The 16,813-nt window shown below is 35.0% G+C and overlaps 1 protein-coding gene across 1 annotated transcript in view; it reads right to left on the bottom strand.

Moving 5' to 3' along the window:
• Positions 1 to 1,992: 1,992 nt before the first annotated feature.
• LOC135205347 (probable protein phosphatase 2C T23F11.1) overlaps positions 1,993 to 16,813 on the bottom strand; it is a 107,134-nt gene continuing 92,313 nt past the window's right edge. Inside the window, exons 7-8 of the mRNA XM_064235808.1 lie at positions 13,752 to 13,922; positions 1,993 to 12,466 (exon numbers count right to left, since the gene is read on the bottom strand). Of these exons, the coding sequence (XP_064091878.1) occupies positions 12,383 to 12,466; positions 13,752 to 13,922 (255 nt within the window). The 3' untranslated portion in view covers positions 1,993 to 12,382. The remainder of the gene's footprint in view (positions 12,467 to 13,751; positions 13,923 to 16,813) is intronic.

Raw genomic sequence — 16,813 nt, 5'->3', positions numbered from 1 at the left:
ATCGTCTGGAAATAGATTTCAGTCCATCCCTGCTTTCATTTTCTATTTTCTGTCTTTTTGTTTTTATTTCTGTTTTTGTTTGTGTATTTTTTTAAATCCTAAAACGCTAAATTGTGAAGTGGAAATAGTATTACTGATATGGGTCTAGGTTGGATCTCTCGACTATGGGAGCAACGTATCAAGATTTTATAAAGGTTAATGACTTATTTCTTTTTAAAAATTAAAGAAAAACAAAACTTACCTTTTTTCCAAGTTGGCTTATTGAGCCCGGAGGTCCACGTCAGCTTCTAAGTCCCGAAATGGGATTATTTTAGAATATTAATGCCATTTGTATTTGGTCATGTGTGAGGGACCAAGTATGTATATAATGGCCTGTCATTTACACTATCCTCTTTTTAAATTCACGCGCAGATCTTCCATAATCTAACTATAGATTTGTCTAAATTCTGGTCTAAAGAAAAATTTAGACTTCTGGGATTAACAAAGCAGTCATGGATCAATTACGTAAAATTCCTTGCGGCGGAATAAGTACTGTGAATTTAATTAAATTGATGAATATAGTGAACTTCTGTATCGTCTATGGAGTTTAAAGAAACATAAATTGATAGATATAACAAAATGCGCCAAGTTAAAGCGTTTTTATTTTTTTCGTGAATATCTGTAGTAGTTGAAAATTGCCGTAAATAAGTTGCGCACATCATTTTACACTTAGACTTTTTTGAACGCAGAGCTTTTCACCTTACTTTACCGTAGCACCTTTAAAGCAACCGAAGGACAAGAAAAACCTACACAATAATAAAACTCATAGATAAGAAGTGGCTTTTGGAAGTTCATTTTACTGCCAACAGATGGCTAAAAGCGCTGGACGTCAGAAGCATAACCATGATAGTTGGAAGACTTCTTAACAGAATCTGCCAATTTTCGTATAATTTACACTGCCTTTTTCACATTTTAACAATTATGAATGTACTCTTGGGGCAGATATGTAGGACAGGAAATATATGTTAAATTTTTTTTTTTATCTAGTCTCAAATATTAAATTTCCCACCTTAAAATTTCGAATCTCAAAGAAAATTATGTCGCCTATACTACAGGGTGTCCATAAAGTCCCAGTACCATTATGGGCAATAAATACTTGCAGTGGTACTGGGACTTTATGGACATCCTGTATATTGACTGATACTTGCGAGAGAGGGGTGGGGAGAGTTGTACTAAGTAAATTATGTCACAATTTAATTTTAGCCACGATAATCCTCCCAGCAGTTTTTATGTTGCATGGAACCAGTGGTTATTCAGCAATGGGACCAACGGCTTTACGTGACTTCCAAACCACGTCGAGAGTGAACTTCTATCACCAGAAATACACATCTCTAACCCCTCAGTGGAACGCCCAAGAATCGAACTCGTGGCAGGCCACGACCATACCGATCATGCCACTGAGGTGCTGACTAATGGTATTAAACCTGATGCTAAAAAATGAAAAACTTTTTGCAGCAGCCGTCTTCACTCTTGAGGGATAGTCGACCTCTATCAATTGGCAGTTCTGGATTTGCGGCTTCACCTATTCGCGGATTGTTCTGTGGATGGAACGTATATCCACATTAACAGTGGAAAATTTGCCTGTTCGCATTATTTTTCATATAGAAATAGTCACTAATTACTGTACTTTCATTTCATTTTTCTGACTGAATACATTTATTCATAGGGAGTTATGTATCAGCATTTTTAGAGGTGCCATGTATTCGCGGATTTTAGCTATACCCGGGATGTAATGGTACCAATCCTCTGCAAATCCTGGGGGTCGACTGCATCCCATCCAACAAGATCATTCAGTGTTATTTAGCAGCATGCTTGTTGCACTGCTTACTTTATATATACTGGGCTCTAACCAATGCAAATTTAAACTGCGGCCTTGTTCCATACAAAGCATCAGTCTTACCTCTAACTTTCCTTAGTAGAGTACTGGTGATGGTTTGAAGAAAAACACATCTATGTAGCATATATCTATAATTGCTGTCTCACTGTCACAAGTAGTTGAAAGTTGATCATAAAACTGACAATTTTTCTTTTCCAATCTGCGTTTGGAATAACATCACATCATAAAGTCATTAGAACACAGAATTATGGCATCACTTTATATATTCATAGACCTTATAAGAATCTCTCACACCACATAACAACTGTGACAAAGACAAACACATTTTGAACACTGAAACATAATTAAGAAAAGAGGAGTTTCATGGATGAATAGGAACAAAAACACCAGCTAACCAAACTTACACTAATTATAAACAGCAATGATTAATTTTCTGTTCTGAAAATATAATATGCTGCAATCTCTTTTGAATGTTATAAATTTGAAAAATAATTAAAATCATGCATGTAAATAAAAATTAGAAAGAAAAGGTTAACCAATTCTACATACAAGAATAAAAATTTCACACTAAAATCAGGAGGTACTTGTTTGACTATACAATTTAGGACTAGCAATTAGTTTCACAAGTTTCAATACAAATTTTACTTGCAATGACCTACGGACATGATGTACAAAATGGAATTTAGCAGTTAATCTGCAAAGAATATTAAACCCTAAATTTAATTACACCTTATTTGATTGAGTTTACGACAACACTTCATGTGACACTTGGAGAAATTTTCATGGATTTTTAACAAGAAGTTTGGCTTCCAGAAAAGAGGATAATTGTAATTTCCAAATTGTTTGTATAAATTACAACCAAGATTTTGGCATGACACTGCTACAAGGCAAATATCTTATGTACATACATATGAGACTAAACCTTTATCTTGATTTACTGGTCATTCTTATTTTACTAGAAGTTGGTGTAATTCATACATTTATCCTGCACTCAGACCTCATTTTTTTGTATAATCACTCCATATTGTGTACATGTGCTATGACTGAAGTTTATTTATAGCCATCGTATTCTCACACCGAAGTTTATTTATAACCATTGTATTCTCATACTTTTCTTTGATAATATTCACAGGACCCATGCCTTGTTTACTAACACTCACCAACGAAATATTGTATGGAAACTTTTAGTTCTTTGATACAAAACAGCTCTGTATCACATACATTTATTAAACTTATGGCTTGGCATGGACACAATAATTTCTTCAACTGCAACCAATAGTTAAAACTGCAAACCACAGTCCCAACGAGGCACAGTATATTTATTACTGGCAGTCCAAGAAGTATTGATATTTGAAGTTTATTTCCATAGCTGACAGAAAGGTAGAATTAGAAAAATGCTTGACACTGAATCCCGACAGACTTGGACGAACTGAGTCATAAATTAAGAAATACCCCTAAAAATTTCAATTACTAACAACATTAAACCAAGTTATAAACAGTTGTCAGCAAAGAAATCTTGATAAAACTTGCATGGAGAATGTAAACACAAGAGAAACATGATAGCAGTAATGGTAAGCACAATTTCTACAATCATTCTCCTTTGTACCCAAAAAAAGTTCTGCTACAAAAGCATTATCAATAAGCCATGTTACTACTTGAACACCTGAAGGCATAAAGACAGTTTCAGTTTTGACCAAAACAATTCAAGTCAATCCTTGAGAAAATATATAAATAATATACAAAATGGTTAAAACTTCCACATTAGTACATGCAAGTATAAGGTTGATATATGGAAAATTATATAAATATGCCATCATGTTAACAGCAAAATCCTTTGAACAAGTACTGAACTAGTATTTAAAAATGACAGAGTAACTTCTAAATAAACATTAGCTTTCAAAGAAAGCAGACTACTACACCTACTCAAGACTAGATAAAATTATAAAAGCACGTCACCTCTACAACAGTGGGTAGTGAAAATAAGTTCTGACAACGTAATTCCTATGGCATAACTTTCAAGAGGAGTTTTGGGAGGAGTGATGTTGAACCACCTAAACAATGCATCTTAGGTGTAAAAAGTACAATTAACAAACTGCTATTTCTGTAAAGAATATTCAAATTAAATATTTTCTAATAACAATTAAAAAAAAATTCAACCTAACCAACAGAGCGGTCTGGTTAAATCAAATAAACCAAATTCAAGGTTTGCTTTCCCGCAGCTGCCTCACAGTCTCCAATATGGATGCAAATTACATTATCAGAAGCTTACTGTAGCTGGGAAATCATGTAGCATGAATTTCTTATTACCTACTGTCACTTATCTAAACCAAAAAAAGACCTTATTTACTGATACCTGAAATTTCTTCTTTTACGCTAATTTGAAGCTACAAAATAAATTATGCAAGAAGCCTGGTTGCAAAAAAAAATGAAAATCTAAACGTCGATTCAATTGACTTAGCTCTTTACCACCTGGCTGTGTTATATATCAGTATTGTACATCAACTAACAATTCCATTTGATATTACCAACTAGCGTAACTTAGCCCTCATCTAGAATATGGCACAATATGTTGCACTATGGGTATGCATTTTTAAACACCTCACTTCAATCACTAAATGCTCTTAAGTGATAGAGAAAACAGCACACATGAAATTTAAGATACTACAACAGCCTAACCTCTTACAGCAAAGAGGGTAAAGTCCATCCAGCACTAATTTCAACTTTGCTACTGACAATACGACAGCAACTTGCATATAGCATATATGGTTACTGAATAACACCACAGACCTCGTTCCAACATAGTATTCAGTTCTCTTTCATCACAAACTTTGACATGAAAGACATATATATACTAAATATATATAAGCTCTATCCCACTCAACACAAAAAATGCCACAGATGCAACTTGACAAATTCAATTTTGACTGCAACATCATCATCTTCCAATCTTTATTTAAGAAGCGCCATATTACCTCTCTCACAGCACTTCTTTGTGGATCTACTTGGAGCAACTGCCACAGTATGATATTAATGCACATATATATATTCCAATTCCTTAATATCTAAGACTAATATGATAACATGCTTTGTAGCCTCCTACTTCTTCAGTTCTAACTAGTACTTTCTCCCTCTGATGTTTCCTGATCGTCAAAAATTAACAGGGACTTTCAACATTTTGCTTTACTAGCCACTACAGGCTGCTTTTACTTTCCAAAACCTGAAGCATTTTACTGGCTGCCTCGTATAAGTCATGAAGCTAAATACGCATGTACAGTGTAAGTCAATGCTACATTACCGTATACCATTTTAAGTCACACCACCTAAGTTTGCAAATTTGTCAAACCGAACAAACAAAAGATGACGACGCTAGACACATAGCTGAAAATACTCTGATAACATACTGACAGCACGTACGAAGGCCTTCCTCACTCAATGTTTGTGGTAATGATTATGTTAAGAAAGTTATCGGTAAACTTACGAACTAACGTCTATGCAACATTAGGACTATCATTCCCTAGATTGTCTTAAATTCATAAAAAAACACTACATAAAATACTGGACTTTTACAAGTTAAGATTGTTAAGGGTATCTACGAGTGCATAAGAGAATAGTTATTACTTTGTATTCATGTGGAATAAACTATATCATGCAACAGTAACCCACTACATAAATGACACAATAATGCCAGACATACAAAAAGTAAAATAATATTCCATAAATACAAAATCTCTTATTTTACTTATGCTGTGTTAGACTGTACTATATGATGCTAACTGAGAACATAGTCCTCATCAGGTGAGAAATATGTCAAGCCTTCCTGGAACAAACGTACGTCACAAAGATCATTTCGCTGTTGTAAAACTGAAGCAAATGGAGGAAGGACCCTTTAGATGAGCTGGGTGGAGGGTGCCCCCCCCACAGTAAAACAAAATGAAAGATGAAAATATTCTAAAACTTTCAAAGAATTGTATGAGGCTGCTATTCTTCAGCAGTTTTGTTCAACTGGAGTTAGTCAAAATGCACTAGTGAGCCTATATAAGAAACAAGCCCACAGGGCCATTGACTGGAAATTCAAGCTTCCAAAGAATATTAAGGTGTTCATTAGGAAGTAGTAAGACGAGGTAAAGGGAAATACAGAGAGAGACCCCACTTATTAAAAACGAAAACAAAATTAATAACGCAAAAATAGATAAAAACATTAAAATGCAAAGGATAATAATATTAGAGTAGTAATGTATTGCACCTCACTTCAACTTCTGAAGTTCCAATTACACGACTTCCGCTGCCTGGGAGGCTGTTCCACAGTCAACTGGCGTGAGGAATAAAGGTCCTCCGGAACTGAGAAGTTTGACAGCGAGGTACATTTACTGCATATTGGTGCTGCTTTGTTTTGTTTTGTTTGTATGGTGTTTTTATGTTGCATGGAACCAGCGGTTATTCATCAACGGGACCGACGGCTTTACGTGACTTCCGAACCGCGTCCAGAGTGAACTTCTATCACCAGAAATACACATCTCTAACCCCTTAGTAGAATGCCCGAGAATCGAACTCCCGGCCACCGAGGTGGCAGGCCAAGACCATACCGATCACGCCACTGAGGCGCTTTATTGGTGCTGCTGTTCAGTGACTCTGGTTGTGTTAGGGTCACTGGCTTCCAAGGTGGTTTGTATAAAAAAAAGTTTACAAAAAAGATGGTGCAATGCTGTAATTTCACCACATGACAATCAGGCTGCATTGAGTCATTGGAAGCAATAAAAGCAAAAAGAGTGATGTTATATATGCAAGAAGTGCAACTGATCAATGGATCCCCACAAAATAAACCCATCCAATATTCTTCAGAAGTGACCTCAGCTGGCAGATGATGGTTGAGATAATGCTCTCTGGAATCCTGGTACTAATGGGAAAATTTTTTAATGCTTAATATTCTTTGTAGCAAACTTATATAACCTTTTTCATACTCCAGTATTGGAAGTTAGTCTGGAATCTTCCAACCGTTCCTAAATGCAGGCGTTATTTAGCATGTCCAGTAATCCTGTCACAGCCGGTCAGGATACAGAGGCTCCAGTGATACAGGCTCCTATGTCCCAGTTCCTCTAGTATGCAGGGATCCTAAGTCTAGAATGATAACAGGATATTCTATGCCAATGATGGGTAAGGAAGCCCCATGCCATAAGGGACACTAAACTAAGAAGACAATGACATGTCTTATGCTTCATGAAGACTCGTATTCTTAGCAAACTTCACACTGTACCAGTCTATGTAACACAAGTAAAAGAAAAGTTTTGTACTCTATCTGGACACCTAAAGATCAATATGAATCTTCAGCATATAATTATGACAGTCTATACACGTATGGTATGTTCTTCTAAAGGCACGATCCAGCTAGTACAAGAGGTAGCATCAAATGAAACTAATTACATACCCCTACACCTAAGGGAAGAATCTGGTGTGTCTACTCTTTCTCTAATCCCTACATAAAATTGTCTGACGTCTACACCTCGTCTATGTAAATGTTTACCAAAGTAAAATGCACTGTGGAATGAATCAAGACAAAGTAAATATGTATACATCTACTCAAATGCTCAAAAAAAAAGCAGTATCCCACAAATGCTACATTTTCAAGTAGGTACTAAAAGTAACAGCCAAACTAGAAAGCAAGATAACAAATTTTGAAAGCTGAAACACACTTTTATCTTCCACGTAGCTAACGGCTTCAAATGACTGCGTGTCATTCATTGAAAAGCTATGTGAATTGGAAACATGAAATTTATAATAGACTACTGTATAATCCTATCACAGAATTATATATATATTTTCCATTCCCACAATACATAAGAAAACATAAATAAAGTATTCCCTTGTACTTTATACAGTATTTTAATTGTTGGCAAAACATACAGATATACATAAAACAGAAAGCATTCTACCCTCATCAAAACACCCACACACTACAGCTTCCTATAGTGTGTATAGGATGACTTATCTGGACAAAACGTTGCAACATCATACAGACTGTAGTGAATGAGGAAAATATACGCAATACTGTAGAAGTATTTATAAAATTGAAAATGTACAAAAATGACCACATGAGCATGCCTGAAGTACTTACACTAATAATCGTACTCATGTTATGCTACACTACGAGATTTGCATGAGCCGGCCACATGCACAAACCTACGTTATACCCATGCAGCAGACACAAATAGGCACTTTATCATATGAAGAAATTATATACTGCTCATGCACGAGGAAACTATGCGTGATGTGCACATGCTCGCAACGGCTGAGCACAACGACAGACGTAGTGCTACGTAAGCTTAGATATACTGTACTGCAACTGCTCAAGTAAGCATTATATCATTGCAAGAGGAAATGGGCAATTCAACCATAAAATCAGATTTAATAAAATGACAATACAGCACGCATATTTGGTCAAAATTGTTTTCTACTTTCACAAAGAGAAACTGTACCAATTCTAATTAAAGTTGATAAGAAGTAATACTAGTAGATTGTTTGTGCTATTTACACAAGACTCAACTAGTCTAACAAATGACTTATGTTAGGATTATAAAATAATTTAATAAAATAAAAAATATTTATGGCATAGATTCTTTGTATGTATCTATTTCTGTCCTTACTTTCTTGAAGCATGATAGATTTCCCATTCTTTATATGAGTCAAGGTGCTACATAAGAATGGCAAACTGCACTTGAGCAAGTAAAAGTTCCCCAAATAAGCTTGGACGATAAGGTCTCTGACGCTTATTCACTATCTCTATAGCTTTGCACAATCCACGTAAAATGAGCAGGTCATATTAACCAAAGTAACTGCAAGAGAAAAGAAGCATTATCGTACCATGTCTTGGCCAACACTGATGAAACCGTTAAAGGCCCGTCCTTTGTATAATCTACCTGTTTTTCCAGGACTACACGTAACAATAGCGTTACTCTTCAGTGTTCTATATTCTTGTTAAGCCAAGATTTGTATCCTCAATATATATATATAGATTGAATTACACTGTAATAATACTATTGAGTATGAAAAGTAGAATATTGTATTTACTATTATATACATCACAAACACACTATACACAATACATATTTGAAAAATTGAAGAGTGCCTTTTCAGTTGTATGTCACCGAGTACCAATTGTTCCAACACTTCCAGTTCCTCTACTCTACCCACAATGCGTTACGAGAGAATCTCGTCTTAACACCAAATTACCACGAGACAAAAATGTAAATGTCTCAGGGTACGTACAGCAATAGCAGCTCTGACAAATCTGATCTCAGAAAGATGTACATTAAAGCATCAAAAATAGTGACAAAGTGAGGATATGGAACAAAATTTCAATCAACAGAAGTTAATCGTTCACTTGAGACAGGCTTTTTGGTACTCACTGCAACCTACAGCTGTCCCAATCAGACTCAAGGTCTGTTTCACATTCACGTCATGTCAGACAAACGTAGCACTACAGGCATGAGATCCCAACAAGAAATTATGAATGACACATGCAATAAAAAAAAATCATAGTGATAGACATTTAAAAAGAATTTTAAACAAAACAAAAGCAAGTTACACTTAGTAACTTATGTTTATAATGGTATCTAACATTGCATATACATTACAGAACAGGGAATTTCCAGAACATTATAAAACAGTGCTTAGATAAAAGCAGCACAAAAAGCTGAAAAAAACTCTGGAGAAAAAGTAAAATTATGAACAGCAGAAACTTGAGAAACTCTAATGTTGCACAAGAGTTGGCAGTACAAAACTACAAGCGATAAAAATGAGAAAAGAACGTAGCCCTCGCGTAAGGTTCGCAGAGATAATTAAATAGCAGAAAATTTTCCTGCATCAACATCAAAAACAACTGCGGAGTTTTCATGCCAATCAGCCAAATCTAAAGTAATCAGGATTGTTTTCACATGTTGTTAGTGCAGTACACATGCAAAGAAAATGCAACTAGTTTTATCCAACTATCCACTCTTTCAAACAGAGGCCAAGTGAGTACTTCCTTGTCTAAGAAGTCTAGAACACAATGAACACTCAAGTATTGCCTACATCTTTAAATCAAAATGCACGAAATATAACGACCCATATTCCTTACAATAAAGCTGGAGTATGTAAAGAATTCCATCCTTCAATAATGGTGGTCAGGAATGGAAGCAATTTCTAAAACTTTGTGTAAAATAAAAGACAAAATGCCAGAAAGTACTGAAATTGTTAATCTTATGCTGTTGGGCTTTCCTGAACCTGAGGAGGTTTCCAATTACTGAATCTGCAAACCATCCTAGGATGTAGTAGATGATATGCAATACAGCTGAAACTTTTCTATTACTAAGAACATCTGCTCCCTGCATTCCTTCACTTCCAAAACTTCCAATTCTTCCCACGAAGTATGATTAAAACCGTGAGAAATGGACACTCAAGACTGTGAAGCACACAGCAGTATGCTCACATGCCTGGCAAGGGTACTATCTATTACTTCCAACAGAGACTTCAAAGGCAATCAGCACTTTTGTTTGGTTAACACCTTTCATAGAACATAAAGGGGCCTATAACAGAAAAACTGCACATTTCTTTAGTATACATTTCAACATTGTTCTGTTTTGGTCTTGCAATCGAATGAACAGTATACAAATATTCTGCCAGTGAAAGTTATAACTTGGTTACAAGCAGTAAAATGTGAAATAAATGCAACCAAAGAAAGTTATAACATCATGTGTAAGATTTGGATGATGATTTCTATCAAATTTCCATTCATTCTTATGAACAGTTCAATTATGTATAGAACTTGGCTTTAACATAGAAAACTGGTCAACATTCACTAGTATCAGATTCAAAATACTAATGAACTAATCTTGTCAACAAATTTTTAATCAGTTTCTTTACTGGTATCTACTGAGAATGATTTGGATGCATCCCTTCTTAGAGCCATGATACTTGGCATGACTAAATGACTGTAATTGTCTTCTTCCCTTTCTTCACTGCAGGTTTTCAAACATTTGGCCCCACTGGGGCACTCAAGCTGACAGCTTAGTAATGAGGTCATTCAATCAGGAAACACTGAACTTCTACTGATGACTGAATATCCTTTGTGTCACATTCCAGTATGGATGCTGCGACCTTTTGAATGGAAAACCATAAAATACCTTCAGCTGCCAATAGAGAACTGTGACATAACATCATCCAAATGTTCTGACAATGACTTCTCCTACATCCTACAACTCCAACACCACCTTGTATGTGTCCCTGAGTTAATCCTGCAGTCTCTAGCACATCCATCCTTACAATGGTATCCTTTAACAAATCCCTGACATGAAGCATCCTTTTTCAACTCCAGTACATACCTCCCTCGACGCAATTCCTTACTCCTGGGATACTCTAGCCATTATCTTTCAAGGCAAAGATATCTGGGTTATGATAACTATTGGTACGTTTAAAATGACGATAAGTAAAAGAATTGATAGGACTGGGGAACAGTCCCACACATACGTAAACAGGTGCAACAATCTAGAGTGAAAATTCACAGTACAGTACAAATGTATATGACATGTTAGTACATCACGAGGGTATATAGGCTTTTAAACATTAGATCTGGAGAAAAGAGGGCAACAATATTTTTACACTTCTACGTACAAAAAAGAGCAGAACAAGGTATCTCTATATTTTGATGCTATAATGCGCACCAACTGCAATGTCAAAAATTACCTTTGTGTTTCGGAGATGCATATCACTACAATACAGACTCTTTCTCTTAAAGAATGGTATAGGCTTGCATTACATAACAAGCATTATATTGTACTTAGTATAAAACAGACAGTAAGCTTAACTGGTATCTACACTTTGAATTCCTCTGTGTGGAACTGGTCTCTTCGACATTAAAACTGGATTCCACTTTTGTTCGAGTAATTGCCTCACAATTTCCATTACATTCTTTTTCTTCCTTATTTTCTGTTCTGATAGCTATGACCATAATGGTGGCAGTGGTGATACAAATAAGATTTCCCATGGCCAAGTTCCATCTGTAAAACTCACATTACAACAGCTTCAGATAACTTTGTGTGAGTAACCACTCCAAGAGACTCCTAAAATGTTTTCAGAGGTTGGAGAGTATTATCATCTATCCTAATGAAAAAAAAAGCACATAAGCTATCAGCTGCGTAGTGCAAATTGGCATACTTATTTCTGTAACGTGCTCAATAAAACCCTATTGCTAATTGACATGACCTCTTAGAAATTTTAAAATATTTAAATGCAGTTAAAACAACATTAAAAGACTGAACAATTTTCCTTATATGAATGCCAAGAGGTGGTCAGTTAAGTACAGTAAACTGTTTCATTCACTGTGCTCATTACAATTCAACTACTACTTTCATTACCAAAGAACTGACTGCACATAACTAAAACTTATGCCTCTGTTGAATGCACGCACCCAGGCGATTTAAAACCTAATCCTTTCATTCTTGCTTAGCATAATAAGAAATTACCACCAAAAAAAGCTCACTGTATATCATAGTCACTATCGTTATCTAGTGATGACTCGCTCATCATGTTAAGTGATGGCTGGGCACATTTTTCCTGCAGCTGAAAATAAAATGAATATTGTCAGAGATTTGGATAAAAGTGGAGGGGAGGGGGGGGGGGGGGGGGACAACTATCAGTTGCTGTTACAATTATCTTTAAAAAGTTCTGTATTCTGTCCTCTAATAAGGAATCAAGAAAATCAAGTACTTCAGTACAGTCCAAAGTCCAGAGTCTTACATCTTTATTGGAGTTTTGTCAACTTTATCCATTTTTTATGTACACAATTATTAATCAAATACTAATAATACTTGAATTTCATACTGACTATGATTTCTTTCTTACTCCAAATTGCCCGTACTGCATAAATCTCCGTCTGTTATCACTAATATTAAATTTTTCATTTTTATTTACCCTCTACTCAAAAGATCAATTTTCATATTTTAAGTACACCATGACAGAAGTGTAAGAAACCCTTCACTACAATGTCTTAGTATTATTTTTTAAGATCTCCATTTCTCATACATTTGCTTAAAGTATATAAACAGGATAAACAGTGAGTCAAAACAACTGAAAAATTCCTAAATGCTCACTTTTTCAACACAAACCTTTTACTTACAATAGAGCCTATTTTGCACTGATGTAAAAGACAGGCTATTTGTAACATAATCTATAAGGAAAACAATGACAACCACTTGATCCGGTGAGGTGACATACGGTATATACAGAGAGCAGTAATGCTTAATGAAGCCAATGATTTTCAATGATTATCTCAAATGGGAATGATCTTGGTGTTTTGATGCCTGGTCTATGTACAATATTTATCAGTCATGCTATGTACTAAAAAAATATCCAAAGGTTACCAAAGATGAAACAGCTGACAAGCAGTTGATAAGAGAGATCCCTTGGAAAATGGTGAAACTGAGAAAACCAGTAAAATTAAAAGTATGGAAAAAACTTATAATGTTTGGACACTAAGCATATGAAAATGGAGGGTCCTCTTGCAATAAGTAATAAAAAAAAAAAAAAAAAAATTCTACTATTACGGCAAAGTATTTGTGTATATTACTGATAGAAGGCTTGCAGAATTTTATTTTTTACATTTACTATCCTTTCCTGCTATGTTCAAAATTGTTCAAATATCTGAAAGCCTGAAAACACAATCTGCATGGAACTGTCAAGCCGATATAGTCTGCACTTTAAAAATAAGATACCTGAATATAGCAAGACTTTTGATGATGAAATAAAATATTTATGAAATTGTACCTTAAAACTTGTTCAGTTTCATAACAAGCACTGCTTATTTAATCTACAAAAGGGAAGAAAACCCCCTGAAAGAACACCTTACCTCACGCCAAGATCCTGAATGCGTAAAGCAGACTAACACCACCGTCATGTTATCACAGCCTAGCCCTCCCATCTGACAGTCCGGCGCTAAACACCTTGTCATTAGATCTTCACAGATATCTTCTGGCTCCATGCCTTGGGCTAAACGCATTCTAACAAAATCAACGACTTCCTAGAAAAAAAAAAATTGTTCTTGTTCAATAACAATTTACAAACTCTAAGACAGCTTCAGTTCCTTGTGAATCACTCTACATCATGAAAAGCAAATATGACATTAATGAAAGAAGATGAAATGGTTGAGCCTTTTCAGCAGCGAATATAATAAACTAGCTGAAAGAGTGCGTCCAGAAGTTCCTCCTAATTGAGGGGCCAGTTATAGAGAGAAAACAGAATGAAATATAACATGGGGAGATGGTTTTGGCATGTGGTGAGAAAAGAAAATTACAGCACTAACCAATGGGAAGGCTTGGGTGATCAATATGGAAAGACATAAATGGAAACCTAGTCTAGATGAAAATTCAGGCAGAAGGTTCTGTATAAGTCATCCATTACACTTTTGTTAATCTTATACAGTAGAGCCTCGGTTCTCGACGATAATTCGTTCCAGAAGGAGCGTCGAAATTCGATTATTTCGAGAACTGAATCAAGTTTTACCCATAAGAAATAACTGAAAATGGATTAATCCGTTCTTGACCATCAGTTATACCCTAACCTGCCTTTTATACAATACATACATGTAAATTACAACTAAATAAGTTAAAAGTTAAATAAATATCATGTTAAACGTTATATTTATAATTTTAAATGATAATATACAGTATAAAAGAAAAACTAGCATAGTCTACGTCCAACCGATTGTTGACCAAGCGCCATAGGTACCTAGGTAAATAGTAAGTAGAACGTAGTGCATAAAAACGTGTTGCTAACATAATAAAAACATTGAAAAGCAAGTCTAATTATTACAGTAAATTAATAGACTATTAAAATTAAACCCAATTCATATTATCAAAAACTTGCAAAAAATTTGCCAGACAGTAAGTCAGCATTTAAGGACGTAAACAAACACATAGCGCAGCCCTGGTGGTTTATATCGGGACTATGGTAGTAAACAAACCATATCTTGCTATAAGCCTAGAAAACGTTTACATTCGATATTAATTTTATGGTAAATCTTTTACGGAGTCGACTGCAAACTGATACAAAATTGCTTGAAAATTATCTTTCAGTAAATGTAATGTTATGATACTAACGATTTTGTTTCATAAATGTCCTTATAAAAAAGGTGCGTCTTTTACGGCAAATTATCCAATATCATTATGTACCAGCATCTCTTGAGTTTAATATCAAGCTAACCTCTTTTCTCTTTTTTTTTTTTTTTTTTTTTTACGAGGACGCTTATAAACGAAGCATACAGATTGGCGTTCGTTACCGCGCACGCGTTGCATATGTAAACTGTGTGACTACCAGACCTCATACGTAAACATTGACGTCTTTTTACAGTAGACATAAAAGAATCTTCTTAATTTCTATAATTATTCTATACCATAGTGGCTTCTCTGATTAAGCTAAGGCTAACCTCCTCTTTACCAGCAAGCTTAACAAAGATTAAGATTGCATTCGCTACCGAACGGCACACGTTACGTATGTGACAGTGGTTTCACTACCAAATTTTACACGTAAACAATGACGTATTTTTACAGTAGATATAAAAGAATCTACTTAATTTCTATAATTAATGTATACCGTTAGCAGATTCTGAGTTAACCTAAGGCTAAGCTCTTCTTTACCGGCACGCTTAAAAAGCTTAGATTGCGTTGCTACCGAACCGAACATGTTACGCATGTAACTGGTTTCACTACCAAAATCTTACACGTAAACATTGACGTATTACAGTACGACATCAAAGATTCTTAATTTCTTAATTACTACGCACTTAATATGGCATAGTGGCTTCTCTGATATAAGCTATGACTAACTTCTTCTTTACCGGCAAGCTTAACAAAGCTTAAAGATTGCATTCGCTACCGAACCGCACATGTAACCTCCATACATAACATTGCCTTTACTCCAAACCTAACAAACTTAAATACGTATTTGCATTTGCTACTGAAATGCGCGCTCAAAGTGTGGAGCATGGTTTTAGATATTACGCTTGAAAAAAAAATCAAGCAAGGGTGCTTGATTAATCTTTTTTCGCTCATCACTTTCATGCAGAGCAGGAGAGGATAGACGAAACTAAAGGTTTATTTTGGAGTTGGAAATGATGGAAACATTTTGAAGAAGGAAAAACGCGAGATGCCATGTAAACACTTTTACATTATTTCAGAGATTAACAATAGCAAAAGGTTTTAATAGATAGCCAGTCGTAATGTTGGGACCCATGATGAATCAAAAGGTAACTGCGTATAGAGTTGATACACGAAAAAGCAAACGAAATGCGCGCAAGGTGTACAAGACACAACACTGTTTGAATGTTTGCAAACATTAGTTGCGGACTTTAAACAATGCCGAGTGGCGTCACCAGTGTTACCAACATTTTGCTAAATTATGCTAGTCGGTCCAAGCAGAATTTATGAACCAAATATGGTGCAATTTTGTGCCAGAATTATGCTATTAATCTACCATTATCTCATTTCTCTAATACATTTGAGCTAAAACAACGATAATGGAAATTTAAAACATTTATATATTAGGTGAAATGATACAAAGTGACGAACAGACAATATTATAACTAATAATTTGATGATCTTTACATGTTAGGAAACTCGTAATAAAACACCATTTTTCTTTAATAGATCACATACGCAATCACTAGTACACTATTTGATATGCAATCACTATTATACTATTTGACAAATGTGTGAAGATCACACATACAAATGTGAAGAAAAACAACAAATTTTAACTTATTACTGCATCATTATCATGCCACTCAGAACCATTTTTCTTTAACAGGTCACATAACACAATTAATAAATACTTGAAAATGTGTGAAAATTACTTCAAATATAACATTTTGTTATTTTACTGATATTACTGAAAAATTAAAACTAAAAAAAAAGG

The sequence above is a fragment of the Macrobrachium nipponense genome, chromosome 49 (genome assembly GCF_015104395.2).
Source record: "Macrobrachium nipponense isolate FS-2020 chromosome 49, ASM1510439v2, whole genome shotgun sequence".
NCBI classification, from domain to species: domain Eukaryota; kingdom Metazoa; phylum Arthropoda; class Malacostraca; order Decapoda; family Palaemonidae; genus Macrobrachium; species Macrobrachium nipponense.
Note: the sequence above shows the minus strand (reverse complement) of the source record. Positions and strands in the feature narration are given on the sequence as shown.